The 13,648-nt window shown below is 44.0% G+C and overlaps 1 protein-coding gene across 2 annotated transcripts in view; it reads left to right on the top strand.

Annotated features, from left to right (window-relative positions):
• Positions 1-13,648, top strand: part of Rat1 (5'-3' exoribonuclease 2 Rat1) — a 38,344-nt gene that overhangs the window by 22,113 nt on the left and 2,583 nt on the right. For both annotated transcript variants that reach the window (XM_076810205.1, XM_076810204.1), the window contains exon 16: positions 13,101-13,312. In XM_076810205.1, coding sequence (XP_076666320.1) covers positions 13,101-13,312 — 212 coding nt within the window. The remainder of the gene's footprint in view (positions 1-13,100; positions 13,313-13,648) is intronic.

The following is a 13,648-nucleotide window of genomic DNA, read 5'->3' as shown; positions in this document are numbered from 1 at the left end:
ATCGGCTCGCGGAGGAGGAAGCGGGAGGTCTGGGAGGGTTGACTTCGCGAATCTCTGGCTCTCTATCGCGGAGTCGGTGTGTTAAAGCCGGAGGCAAAGGCGTCAGATAAGGCACCATCGTTGATTGGATCACCGCGAGAAATCGATATCTCTCGGCCACCCCCCTCGTCCTCCGGCTCCTCCAGCTCCTCCGGCACCTCCACCTCCTGCGGTTCTCCTTCTTCCTTCGCTCCCCGGGCCTCTGTCTCCGTCGTTCCTCGAGGGGGTACGCGGCAGCGCCCTCCTCCCTCTTTCCGTTCCTCCTCCTGGCCGCCGTGGCTGCCTCCAATTTCCCCGTGACGAGCTCCTGGAGGATTCTCGAGTGCCCTCTCATCGCCCTCTGGGCCATCCAGCCGAGCTCTGTCCGGCAGTCTCCATGCCAACACCCGCTCGATAAATTTATTGGTCGCCTCTGACACGAGTGCTTCTGCATACTTCTTCCTTCATCCCTCTCGGCTCGATGTCTCTTGCTCTCTGCTCGCCGCTATCCTCCTCTCGCTCCCCCGTTTTTTCCACAACCCCTCGCCCGACGGTAATTCCTCGGCGATGCTCCGTCGCGGGACCAACCCCCGAAATGTCGCGCGGCTACCTCGGCCGATTCCCGAGGGAAGATTGTTTTCCTCGTTCGATTCGGTCCGTTGGATGAATTATGTAAGAGTTAATGCAGTGACAATTTTTTTTTCTCGAAATTTAAAAAAAAATTTCGAAGAAATTATTCGATTGTAAAATCCACACTCTTATCTTTGTAGTATTGCATACAAAGATGGCCAAAAAAAGATGCAGCTTGGAAATTTCATTTTTGTCCAAGTTATAAAGTTTTTTGTTTTGGCGTAGGGTAAACCAACCAGTAATTGACCGCATACCAGTGAATGGCCGTTAGGCAAAGAAATGTAAATTATAAATTTAAAAATTATTGTATGTTTATAAATGGAGTGTAGTTGGTCTCTTAATATCCCATATTTTTAGATACGCGTATTAAGCAAACATTAATATGTACGATTCTTATTAAAAGTATTTCAAAAATGTATGCCGTAGCCACTCGTTCAAGAATCGCCAATTTTTTAGTAAGAAGGCAGTAAATACGTAATCTCGAAAATCGCGAAATTACCGAAATCCACAAACGGGTTTTTTGAATTTTCATTACAGGCTCACAAAAAAAAGTTTAAAAAACTACTTTTACTATTTTTTTGCTATTCCGACCAATTCCATTTTTTTTCAAGACTACGAAACACGTTACTTAGCAAACTAATCCTTATAGCTTCTCAAAAAAAAAAATTCATGTCGTTTGGACCAATTCTAAAAAAGTTATGCAGTAACTAAAACACTCCTGCTCCGTACGTTGGACCTTCTTCTTCTTCGTGCAATGCCTGTTCTTTTCGTGAGTGTGCAGTTCGAATCATTTTTCTTACACGTTTGTATCTTGCTGAGGCTTTATCCTTATACCGGAGAACTCGTTTTTTGTGACGGTGTTGAACAATTTTCAATGATTGTTCGCTCATTTGCATTTGGTTGTCCTTGAATAAATGCAATATTGTTTTAGTCCATCCTTCATTATATTCGGTTACAGCTTCTGCGACTGCAGCTTCAACAAGATATTTTGAAGGAAAAATATCCTTTGGGCACTTATAAAGTCTTTGTTTACAATATTACAGAGATAACAGTGTGGATTTTACAATCGAATAATTTTTTCGAATTTTTTTTTCTAAATTCTGAAGAAAAAAAATTGTCACTGTATTAACTCTTACACAGTTCATTTCATCGTAAAAAATAATAATGAAATACATATTTTAAAATAACTGGTAGTTCATTTTCACCTGAGTGACCGCCCTTAAGATTTCAACCACCCTCTCCCCCGATCGCAAGTCTCTTCCAAAGCTCCCGAATCTACTATCGCCACCTTAGCACAGTTTCTTCGGGTCCTGCGATTCTCGCGCCAGCTTCGAGACCTTATCCCCGGCGATCGGCCGCGAAACGTTCATTAATTACCATCGAACGATACAAACCGTCGTCTAGAAGCGGGAGGGGGCGCAATTAAACGCCCAAGCGAATTACCAGAGAGAAGCCCGGCGCAGGCTACTCCGGCCCGCTATTGGAACTCCACCCTGCCCCCTCTGTGACGCAGGCCGGGCGGGGAGGGGGCTCGAATCAATCCAGTTCCCCCTTGGCGAAATTGTAAATAAATTAGGAGCTGCACGATCGCGAGAGTCAACACGTTGCTCGGCCGCGCGCGATCCACCCACCCACCCGCCCGTCCACCCTCCCTCTGTGCTTCAGCCCCTCGGTGCGTTCGTACGTGCGCGCACCCCCGCTGCGTGGTGCCACACACGCGTGCGCGGCCGCGGTGCGAGTGAGAGCGGCGACTTGTGGGCGTGCGTCGCGCGAGTCCAACGGAGACGGGCATACGGCGAGGGTGAGGCCTGTTCCTCGACGACGGAGCTGCCGGGGGTGAACGGGGGTGGAGAGCACACGGACGAGGGACCAACACACCCGCGTTGCGTTTATTAACGCACGTTGCACGGTGGGGTTTGCTGGCACAGCATCGGCTGTGCGGCAACCAGCCAGGCAGGGTCAAGTGTTTCCCTCTATCCTACTTCGATCCTCGCCCTCTGCTGTGCTCCCCTACCCAGCGAGAACCCTTTTCCCCCCTACACCGCGTCCCGTCCCACCTTTCCACCCCCGCGCCCCGACGCGCCGGGGTGAAGCTGCAAATACCCCAGCCCCGGCGAACGAAAACGCCACGCCGGCCACGCTTCCTCGCCACCGAGCCGTGCGGATGGATCTTTATTCCACGATTGTTAATTCTGCGGGCGAACGATCGATCTTGCGACACTCTCGCGTGCTTCCGCGCTCCCGCTGCTGGTAATTCGGAGCGTTTAATTCCACGGTCTTGAAGACTTCGTCCTCAGCCCTCCTCCAAAGTACAAGAAGAATCGCGACGGCATAAATGCGAGTCTGAGTAACGGCCTCTATTCAGGGAATCTTGAATGCCCGTCACCGATTTCCGCTCGCAGAAATGAACCCCTCTAGGCCGCGAGATCATCGCGACCTAGCACAGTGGGCCGGATTTAAAGTTTGGCGCCTTTTGGGTCTTTTTTTAAGATATCGGAATAAAATTTGCACCAAAAAATGGGAAAAAATTTTATAGTATAATTTAATATTTTTTATATTTATTTATTTTTTAATTTTTTTAACTTATTTGTGATAGAAAAAAAATTAATTCTGTTTATTTGCTACCTTATTTAATGCTCTTTTCAGTAGTTTAAATGAAATGTTCGGGAAACTTTTCGTTTCCAAGTTATAAGCAAAAAATAATAAATGAATGCAGCCAAATATCGTTTTGCTTAAATTAAAGACCAATTTTTTTGCGCTAAACATCATCTTCTATTAGTAATTAGTGTAAATGATGCGTTGAAAAATAATTCGGAATATACTGAGGAAATTTCCGATATTTTTTAAAATTGACAAGGAATATCTTTCAAGTCCCAACGATTCCCAACTTCTAACCAATTGGAATATTTTTAGTACACCCTCCTCTACATGATTATGTACAAACCACATCCTACTTCGTCCTACTTTAAAAATTATTAATGTTTAAAGCGGGACTCCGCGAGACACTCAGAAACTCATCTAAGGATTTGTTTAGATTTTAGGCACCTGAAATTGTTTCTGCTATGGTGCAGATAAGCCTTCGACTAAAATTGTATTCTCACTCTCAATAGTTACTGATAAACATAAAAAGTAATTTGACTAATCTTACCATTTCGTGTTGTAAGTAACAGGCTGATAGTTGAGTTTCTTGATTATATTTCAGTATCAGCTCTGCAGCTTCAGGATCTAGTGGTTTAATTTTCTTTTTATATGATTTTATTCTTAAGGTCGATATGTATGGATCGGACGTTAATAACAATCTATGAAATACGTCTTCATTTGTGGCAATTCTGGAATGTTTTCGAATATTGTTTTCATTCGCTTTAAACACTAATAATTTGTAAAGTAGAACGAAGTAGGATGTGGTTTCTACATAATCATGTAGAGGAGGGTGTACTGAAAATATTACAATTGATTAGAAGTTGGGAATCGTTGGGACTTGAAAGATATTCCTTGTCAATTTTAAAAAATATCGGAAATTTCCTAACTATATTCAGAATTATTTTTCAACACATCATTTACATTAATTACTAACAGAAGATGATATTTAGCGCAAAAAATTGGCCTTTAATTTAAAAAAAAAACGATATTTGGTTGCATTCATTTATTATTCGACTTTTGCTTATAACTTGGAAACGAAAATTTTCCCGAACATTTCATTTAAACTACTGAAAAGGGCATTAAATAAGGTAGCAAATAAACAGAATTAATTTTTGTTCCATCACAAATAAGTAAAAAAAATTGAAAAATAAATAAATAAATAAATGTAAAAAAATATTAAATTATACATCATTAGAAAGGAATAATTTTTTCCTATTTTTTAGCGCAAATTTTATTCCGACATCTTAAAAAAAGACCCAAAAGGCGCGAAATTTTAAATCCGGCCCACTGTGCGTCGCTGCCGTCGCCGGCCTCGTCAGCGCCGAGAGAGCTCGCTCGTATTTTCCTCTCGAGGGAATCAGCGGGAAAGGGACGGGGGTTGGGAAACGGAGCGCGGCTAGAGGGAGGAAGAAAGTAAAAGTCGGTGGTGGTATAAACGTGTCTCGTTTCGTTTCGTTTCGCCGGCTGGCTCGTCGAGGCGCTAGAAGGGCCGGCTTCGAGGGCCTCCATTACCGCTGACTAAAAAGAGGAACAGGAAAATGGGTAAGAGAAGGAGCCGGGAGAGGGAGCAAGGAGGAAGGGATCTTGAGCTGCACCCAGGGCTCGTTTCTTCTTCTCTGCGGCGCAAAGGCGCGAATGAATGCTTGGCTGCGGCTAGGAGCACGAAGAATGAGGAGAACGAAAGAAGGCGGAGGAAAGAAGTTGAAGTCGAAGCGCGAGGAACCTTCGCGTAGCGGATGCCGAAGGGGGGGACCAGCGGCGGAGGAATTACCGGTTCGTTGGCTAACTGGCTTCATAGAAGAAAAACCTCTTTATACATGGCGCACGCACGCAGCCTCTAACCGCGGCATGAAAAACACGCCTTTAAGCCTCGAGTTCCATCGAATACACCCCCGAGTGCACGAGTGGCGCGCGGAACAAAGCGACCGGAAATCGCCCGAGTGGTGCTCCGGCTCGCTGGCGCCATCTTGTACGAGGCAACCTCCGCGGGGAACGTACGTGCTCATTGTTCCTTTTCGTCAAATAGTTGCGCCACTTTCGCACGCGGAACCGCAGCCCCCTTTTCTCGCGCCCTTTTCGGGGGTGGACGCTCTAGCGTCGGATTGGGCGCCGAGATCCGCTGGCTTTCATCGATTATAGATCGATCCTGATGCTTGAACATTAGGGAGTATCGAGTTGGAGGGAAACAGGGTTGAATTGGTACTTTGGTGTTTGGTGGTCTCCGATGTGGACGTTGATGTTACTTTCATAGAATTTGGTATGTGTGTTGTTTGGTGAGAGTATTCCGAGGTTCGTTTTTGTGAGGAGGATTAATAATCAGTATTGACGACGGAAATTGTTTTCGGTTACGAATAACCATTATCGATGAACAGAATTTTTTTCGGTTACGAATAACCATTATCGATGAACAGAATTTTTTTTGGTTACGAATAACCAATATCTATTGCGGAAATTTTATTTTGGTTACTGCGTAGCCAATATATATTGCGGGAACTTTATTTTGCTTAAGGCGTAACCAATATATATTGCGGAATTTTTTTTTTTGGTTACGATGTAGCCAATATCTATTGCGAGATTTTTTTTTTGGTTACGGTATAACTATTGAACTATAGAATATCTGGAATGCGAACTGTGGGTATTAGGAGCCGCGGCGCGCTGTTGAAAAGAGATAGTTGTACAGCGTGGAATGCTGTTTTACTCTTACACACACTATACCTGCCTATACTCAAACTTACTACAGGATAGAAGTACATTTACTACAGGATGGTGTATAATACAGTATAGATACCCATTCAATGCCACTATCTCTCTTGGCCTGGTCAGTCAGGGGTTTTCCGTACCGTGTTTGCATTCCAGATATTCTATAGTTCAATAGTTATACCGTAACCAAAAAAAAAAAATTCCCGCAATAGATATTGGTTATACCGTAACCAAAAAAATTCTCGTCAACGATAATGGTTATTCGTAACCAAAAAAAAATTCTGGTCATCGATAATGGTTATTCGTAACCGTAAACAATTTCCGTCGTCAATAATGGTTATTCGTAACCGAATACAATTTCCGCCGTCTATAACAGTTATTAGTGACCAAAAAATATTTCCATCGTCAATAATGATTATTCGTAACCAAAATCGATATCCGTCATCGATAGTGGTTATTCATAACCAAAATCATTTAAACAAAAACATTAATTCTTATGACATAACTTTTAAAATTTAGGTTATAACAGTTAGGGTCCCTGCTAATTTCATTTTATTTCACCGAAGCAAACCCCTCCACTAGAACACGTCTCATTGGGGAGTCCAGAACTCGTCAGCCTTGACCCTCCCGTCTCTCCTTTTTCTTTTTAAATATCGAAATCGCCATCCGCGTTCCTCTTGCGCAAACATTATTCCTCTCGAGCGGTCCCTCCAATCTTATATGCTTAGGTGGGTGTAGGTAAACATTGTACAGCACGTGTAAGTAAAAGGTAAGCTAAATAAGCGTCCTCTCCTTTCTCTCCGCCTCTCTTGGCCTCTCTCTCTCTCCCTCTCCCCCTCTTGCGTTCCTTTTTTCGTGCTCGGATACACGCCAGCAGGAGCGTGCACGAAGTGTCTCTTACCGGCACCGGTGCCTTTTCATTCGAGTTAGTCGGTTGGTCTCGCCTCTCGAGGAAAGCGCGGCTAAAGGGTTTCGATTTCCGTGCCGCGCCCCGTGCAAGTCTTTTTCACTCGGCCGCGACGGAGGAGGAAAATTTATGCACGGCCTCCGGCTCGCCGACTCGCTCGACCACCACCCTTTAATTCCTAATCCCTCGGAGCAGAAATACGGAGCGACGGGAGCCTCCTCTGACCTCCTCTGCCGTGAAACACCTCGAGCTTGCAGTGCCAGAGCCCCTCCGCTGCTCCGAGGGACACGGAATTTATCGCCTTATTGAAATCCCCGGCGCTCCACGCTCGCGGCGTCTCGAATTTTATTGGAATCTGATGTCTGACGGGTACGGAATCCTCCGCATTCTACTGAAATTTTCCGCGGCAGGAGCAGCCTCTGAATCTTACCGTGATCCACACAATAATTCTTGGTGCAAAACTCTACTCAGAATCTCTGCCTCGACCAAGCCTACATTTTCCATATTTTCCTAGAATCTTTGGCGTAGAAAATTGGGAGTCCCAATTTCGCCTAAATCCCCAGTACCCAGTGACCGGTAAAAGTCGACTGGGTTCCGCGAAAATTCGGCCCTGAATTTGCCGGGGAATTTTAGGCACCTCGAGCTCTGCTCTCCGCTTCCTCGAAACCACCCCCAAATGAGCTGCGTGGAAGAAGTTGGTCGGAAGTTGGCAGGAATCTTCCGCCCGTGGAGGAAGACGAATGGAAAACGGCTACGCGGAGGGAAAAATTTGCGGCTGGCGAGGGTGGCGTCGGGGAGCGAGGGGGGGGGGGTCGGACGGGAAAGTGTAATTTCAGTTTGAAACAGGAACGGGGAGAGGCCGACCCACATCGAGGCTTCGAGTGTTTGTATTGCTGACGCGGCGATCCAATCCAATCCAATACCCATGGCGGATGGGCAACACACAGCGCGTACACTACCTAACGTATGAGCGAATCTCTCCCGTCTGCTTTCCAATACAATCACGCAGGCTTCGCGCCGGCCAGGCGGAGCTTTCATTTTGTAATTAATTGTCCGCCATTTTCGCATCGGGGGAAATGATTTTTTTTCCACGCCGCGACTTTTCAATTAAATCGTCAACCCCCGTGCCCCTCGTCACTGGCGTGCGTTACCAGGGGCGAGGGTATCGAACAGCGCTCGGGGTGCGACGTTGGAAAGTGTAAAGAAACGCTTCAGGTGGAAACGCTGAGCGCAGCTGTGTATTTTTGGCGATAGGTGTTTGCTAGATTGATGTCAGAGGTCTCTCGGATGCAAAAGAAAAGTAACGAGAAACCAGTTACGCGCGAAACTACCCCCCAGCGTCCGGACACGCCGCACAGTGGGGCACGTAACATAGGATTCGCGGAAAAAAAGTCTCATAACTTCGGTGTTTCCCAATATTTTTTTAGTCCTTTTTTTATATTATTTGTTAATAGCCAAAGGTTATATGGACAGGGACATTAATAGAATTGAAGCATTTTTAACAAATGAAATAGTAACTAACCCCGTAAACATTGTGTTTTATAATTATTTAAACGTCCAGTTCAGATTTCACGGGAAACAACGAATTTTAGAAAACATTATTAATATTTTTGTTTATAACTTTTTTCTAATTGTTTAAACAATTGATAAAACTTTTACCATGTGATAGATCTAATTAGCAAAAGTAACTTTTGTCTTGAAATTTCTTTTCTATCTCTTACAGATTGCGAGTTAGAAAATAAAATCGGAAAATAGCCGAATCTTCAGGGGTTAATTTTACCCCGTTAGTGCGATTTTGGGCAGCAAAATAAAAATTGCGTTGTAACCAGGAGGAAATTCTTATTTATGTCCCAAATAAGCTGAGACTATACACATTCGAAATACACGAGGTAAAGAAATTAAACTATCTAGAGGAGTTCGGAAAAAAATCGACAATCTGTTACGAATATTGAAACATTTCCCGTTAGAATACGAACAGTCAACTTCAAATAAATTTTTCTTTGCAATTAACATAAATATGGCATATCTGTCATGTACGTTAGATACGTTGGTCCATTGGCTATCAGGATACAGTGATGGACACTCAAAAATACAACTTTTATTTTAAGACTTTTTTCCTCTCCAGCCCCACTGTGCGCCGCTCCAGCGCGAATAATTCAGGCTTAGATGCCGGTGCAGAGGGTTTGGGGATCAGCTGCCATAAAAACAGAAGAAATTAGTAGCTGCGTGCGCGGTGGGTTCGACTAATTAAATACCTGAGCGTGGCGAGGCTCCCGACCCCCAGAGATGGGGTTGCAGCGGCGACCAGGACCGCGTGCGTGCCCGGTTCGACGGCTATTATCATAAACGCAACAATAACGAGGGATGATCCGACGTGTAAACTGTTAAACCCCCACCCTCCCAGCCCCTTGGCCCTTTTTTCGGCGAGGGCGAGGATTACCGTGGGGGCCCCTCGAGCGGGGCTGGAATCCGGCGGGGTGGATGTTATTGTTGCCGCGGAGAAGCGAGAGGAAGCGGCTCGGCACTGCTACGCTCTCTGGAATAGAGACGGCTGGACTCTATAACTGGTAGAGACGGGGCTCACGGGGACCACCCCTTCGACCCTCGACGATATTGACGGTGTTTGCCGCCTCCCATTACGGGCTCGATTGAACCGAACTATACGATTATCATGCGTCACTGATAGTCTCTCTATGCCGCGCCGGGGGTGAGTTACTGGCACCGGGATCGCTCTTGCGGGACTTTAACCCTTCAATGCTGATTCCTTTGGGCGATCTAAGACACTCGGCTCTTTGGTACTGCGTGTTATTTATCAAAATAATGAATCGAACGATTTACCCCCGTACAGAAATGCAGGGTCATTTTGATCAAACTCTGACAAAGTCGATCATGATGGTATATTTCTGTTGCCACTGGCAAATAATAGTGTGCGATGCATAAATTGCAGTACCATTATTTGTAAAAATCGTACGGGAGATGCACCTATTTTATGTATCAACTGTACGTATATAATAGCTTTTTATGTATTTCTTTATTACCTATTTATGTGAGATTATGTATGCAGTGACGTGCAAAAGTATTGGGCCACCCTTTAAAACAGAGTAACTTGTTTAAAATTGATCCAAGCGACTTGAGTTTTTTTTTTGAGAAGCTAAAAAGATTAGTTTGCATAGTGACGTGTTTCGTCGTATTAAAAAAAATTGCAATTGGTCGGAATAGCGGAAAAAATAGTGAAGGTCGTTTTTTTCAACTTTTTTATCTGAGCCTGTAATGAAGATTTAAAAAATGCCTGTTTGTAGCTCATAGCTGCGTTAAGGGGTTATACCTAGTCAGGCGGCCGAAAAGAGGCGAATATTTGTGAATTTTTTTTGAAGAAGCGGAAGCGTATATTTTTACAAAACTTTTTGCGCTTAAAAGAGCAACATTTAAAGAACATTTGGTAATTTTTTCGTAGAAAAATAATGACGTTTATAATAAAATAACAACCGACATCCAAGAAGCATTTTTAAAAATTTGCTTTCGCGGTGAGCACTGCTATTCGGAACCAGATTATCTAAAATCAAAAAACCAAAAAGATTTCCTTAGTATATTAATGTATCCTCAGGTTGACGGAGAGAATTTTCCGATATATTAATTTAAAACAAAATTTATCATTTAAAGTTGAAATCCTGATTTTTTGGTGCGAAAATCACGCGAAAAATCAGGATTTCAACTTTAAATAGCCGCAATTTCGTTTTAAATTAATATTTCGGAAAATTCTCTCCGTCAACCCGAGGATACATTAATTACCACCACTTGTCTTCCGAGGATTAAAAATCGACAATTTAATCGTCCTTTTAACTTCAATAGACGATTCTCATCGAATCCTAAGGATCTAGGATTCCCATCGGAAAGAAGAAGCACAGCCGTGTTTGTACGCTCAATCGTGTTACGAGGTATTACCCATTCACCGGTGTGGCCCTATGCCGGGAGAAAGTGTGGTAATCGAGACTCGATAAATCAAGAAACAAGGTCAAACAGAGGCGCGAAGTCAGACTGGCGCACACGTCACCGCGCGACCAATCCGACCGTGCGCGATCCCGTACTGTTTTTAAGTAGAACAAGTGGATCGATGGTCCCACTCGGATAAATCCGTTGACGCCAGACAACGGCAGCCCGCTGCGCGCGCGGGGAATACATGAATACGGGATTCACGGGGAACGGTTCATTACCGTTTCCGCGAACTTTCGGGCCCCCGTCCGCGAAGCTCGACGGACCCGCCGCCGCGTACCTTCTCCGCGAGGTAGCTCGTAATCAATTCAATTAAAATTGATTTCCACTCGTCGCGACACATCAAACAAGCCCCAGGGGGAAGTGGTGACCCCCGTCTCCTATCCTGCCCCCTTAGTATTCCCGTGAAAAGCACGATCCTCGCGATTCGAAACCGAGCTTATAAATATTCAACGGGAGCGAAAGACGGGGGAGAGAGTGGTCGCGCAGCCAGCAAAAAGGGGGTGGGCGAGGCACGGGAGGGGGGCAATCGTTTTGTTCTTTTGTCAGCGTCGTTCATTACACGGTATTCACTCGATTCTTCGGTGGTGTTTGCGTGGGCGTAGGAGGGAGGATTTCCTGAGAGGCAGGGGCGGCGGGGAACGCGAGGACGCCGGTGATTTCTCTGTGCGTCGATGCGTCTGGTCCGCGGGGGCACGCGCCTCGTGCCACCGGGCCGCGTTGCCCTTTCGAAAATCCGTTATTAGCATCCAAGCCTCCCATTATGACGTTTCGCGATGCTGACAAACACTTGGCCCCCTTCGCTCGCCTGCACGCGCGTTTACATATCGTTCCAGGGGGGGGCACCAGGGAGGGACACGCGCCGCCACGCTCCGCGTCCCATTCACCTACGCGAATATCGCGTGCCCCCGCCGAGAAACGTCACCTCTGTGCCCCAGCGCTGGCAACGAACCAAGGTGTTCGACTTGTGCACCGATTCGTTCACGAACATGGAAATTCTGGGGTGGTGGTTCGCGTTTTTTGCTGTCCTCGACATCTCGCTTGATATTGGAGGATTCATCCACTACACACATATCTCTTGACATAGTAATGTAAGAAAAGATTCGTCTTCGATAATACTAGTTTACAAAATAAAAAAAATGTTTGCGCAAGAGGTGCAACTATTTTTTTCTTGTGGAAAATGGCCCGCTGATTATGAAAATCAGGTCTATAATTTTTCCTATGGATACGCTTTCGAGATGTCGATAGGAGAACTTTTTACCTGCTTGACAAAAAGGTGATCCCACATAGTTGCGAATATCTCGTGTTGCGTATAACCGATATGGTCGGAAATTGTCTCAGAATAAAGATAATTGAATCACCAACAAATTTACCTTAAAACAGTTTCAAATCGATTCAGTAGTTCGGGTGAAATCGACGGAAATATGTGGAAAAAAGTTGTTTTTTTCGACCGAAATTGATATCGACAATTCATTTAATCATCTGGGAAGAATCGAAATCGCAAAAATTTGCCCAGTTTCGTATTTTTTACGTTGCGTTTGCAGTTTTACGAAGAAAACAAGCTGCTGCGGGAGAAAATCTATGGATAAATAGCGAAGTTGTAGACAATTGTGTGAAAACGTTAACATTTCATTTTTTCTCGGTTTTTGTGTTTTTTTTCAATTTTATTGTGTTATTTCAATTTTTAATTCATTCTGTACATTTTTTCAAGTATTTTGTTAATATGTGTTTGTTTCAGAAATAGTAAAAATCCACTAAAAACTAAAAAATAATTCTTTTCTTGTACTGCAATTTCGATGGTGTTAATATAATTTTAAATAAAATCGTGGGGCACGATATTTCATAATAGGATATGAATCACTTTAATACTTCAACTTCTGGTTGCACATGGTGCCTCACGATTTTATTTAAAGTGATATTAACACCATGAAAATTGAAGTACAAGGGAAGAATTATTTTTTAGTTTTTAGTGCACTTTAATTTAATTTTTACTACATTTTTAATAAAATCGTTTAACATAAATTTGTTTTATATATATTTTTTATTTTCTAGTTTTTAGTGTTTCTGGATTTACATTTCACAGCTCAGACTTTACAAATATCTTTTTTATTGCTGTATACAGTTTAACAGTTTGCTTAAACGTTGTAGTGCTAAAGTTATTGTTCTCACGGACGATCCTGTAGATACTAATGAAGGGGGTATTTGATTTTTCCAGGCTACCAGAGCGCCGATTACCAGGGAGGGTACGAGAGCGCTGGCTCGAGTCAGGCAACGCCGGGGCCCTGGGCGAGGGGGTACGGCGTTCCCCACAATAATTATCAGCGTTATCAGCACCCGGAGTACCAGCAACGCAACAATTACAGCACTCAATCGTACGGTCGGAACAATTACCAGAATCCGCAGTACAACAACTATCATCAGCAGCGGGTAAGTGTCTTACATCCTTCGATATTAACCCTTCGTTGACACTCTGTACTTTCTATATGCAAAAGAAATACTTTTTTTCCCAAGCCGAACTCACAAACTATTTTTTCTCTGAAAGTATTATATCCGAACAACAACTCTGTAGATTTTTAGCTTCGAATATTGAAGTTTGTAAAAGTTACGATTTTTTAAAGATTTTCTTCGTTTTTTCTCGATATGTGGCAATCTAGATTTTTTTTTATAAAAGACTGTGATAGAATTTAAATCTAAAAACTATCGGAATACATTCTAGAGACCTTGATATTGGTCCATGATTTTCTTCATAGTCATTGGATTCTG

The sequence above is a fragment of the Andrena cerasifolii genome, chromosome 4 (assembly GCF_050908995.1).
Source record: "Andrena cerasifolii isolate SP2316 chromosome 4, iyAndCera1_principal, whole genome shotgun sequence".
NCBI lineage: Eukaryota > Metazoa > Arthropoda > Insecta > Hymenoptera > Andrenidae > Andrena > Andrena cerasifolii.
The sequence above is the reverse complement of the archived record's forward strand: the minus strand, read 5'-3'. Positions and strand labels throughout refer to the sequence as shown.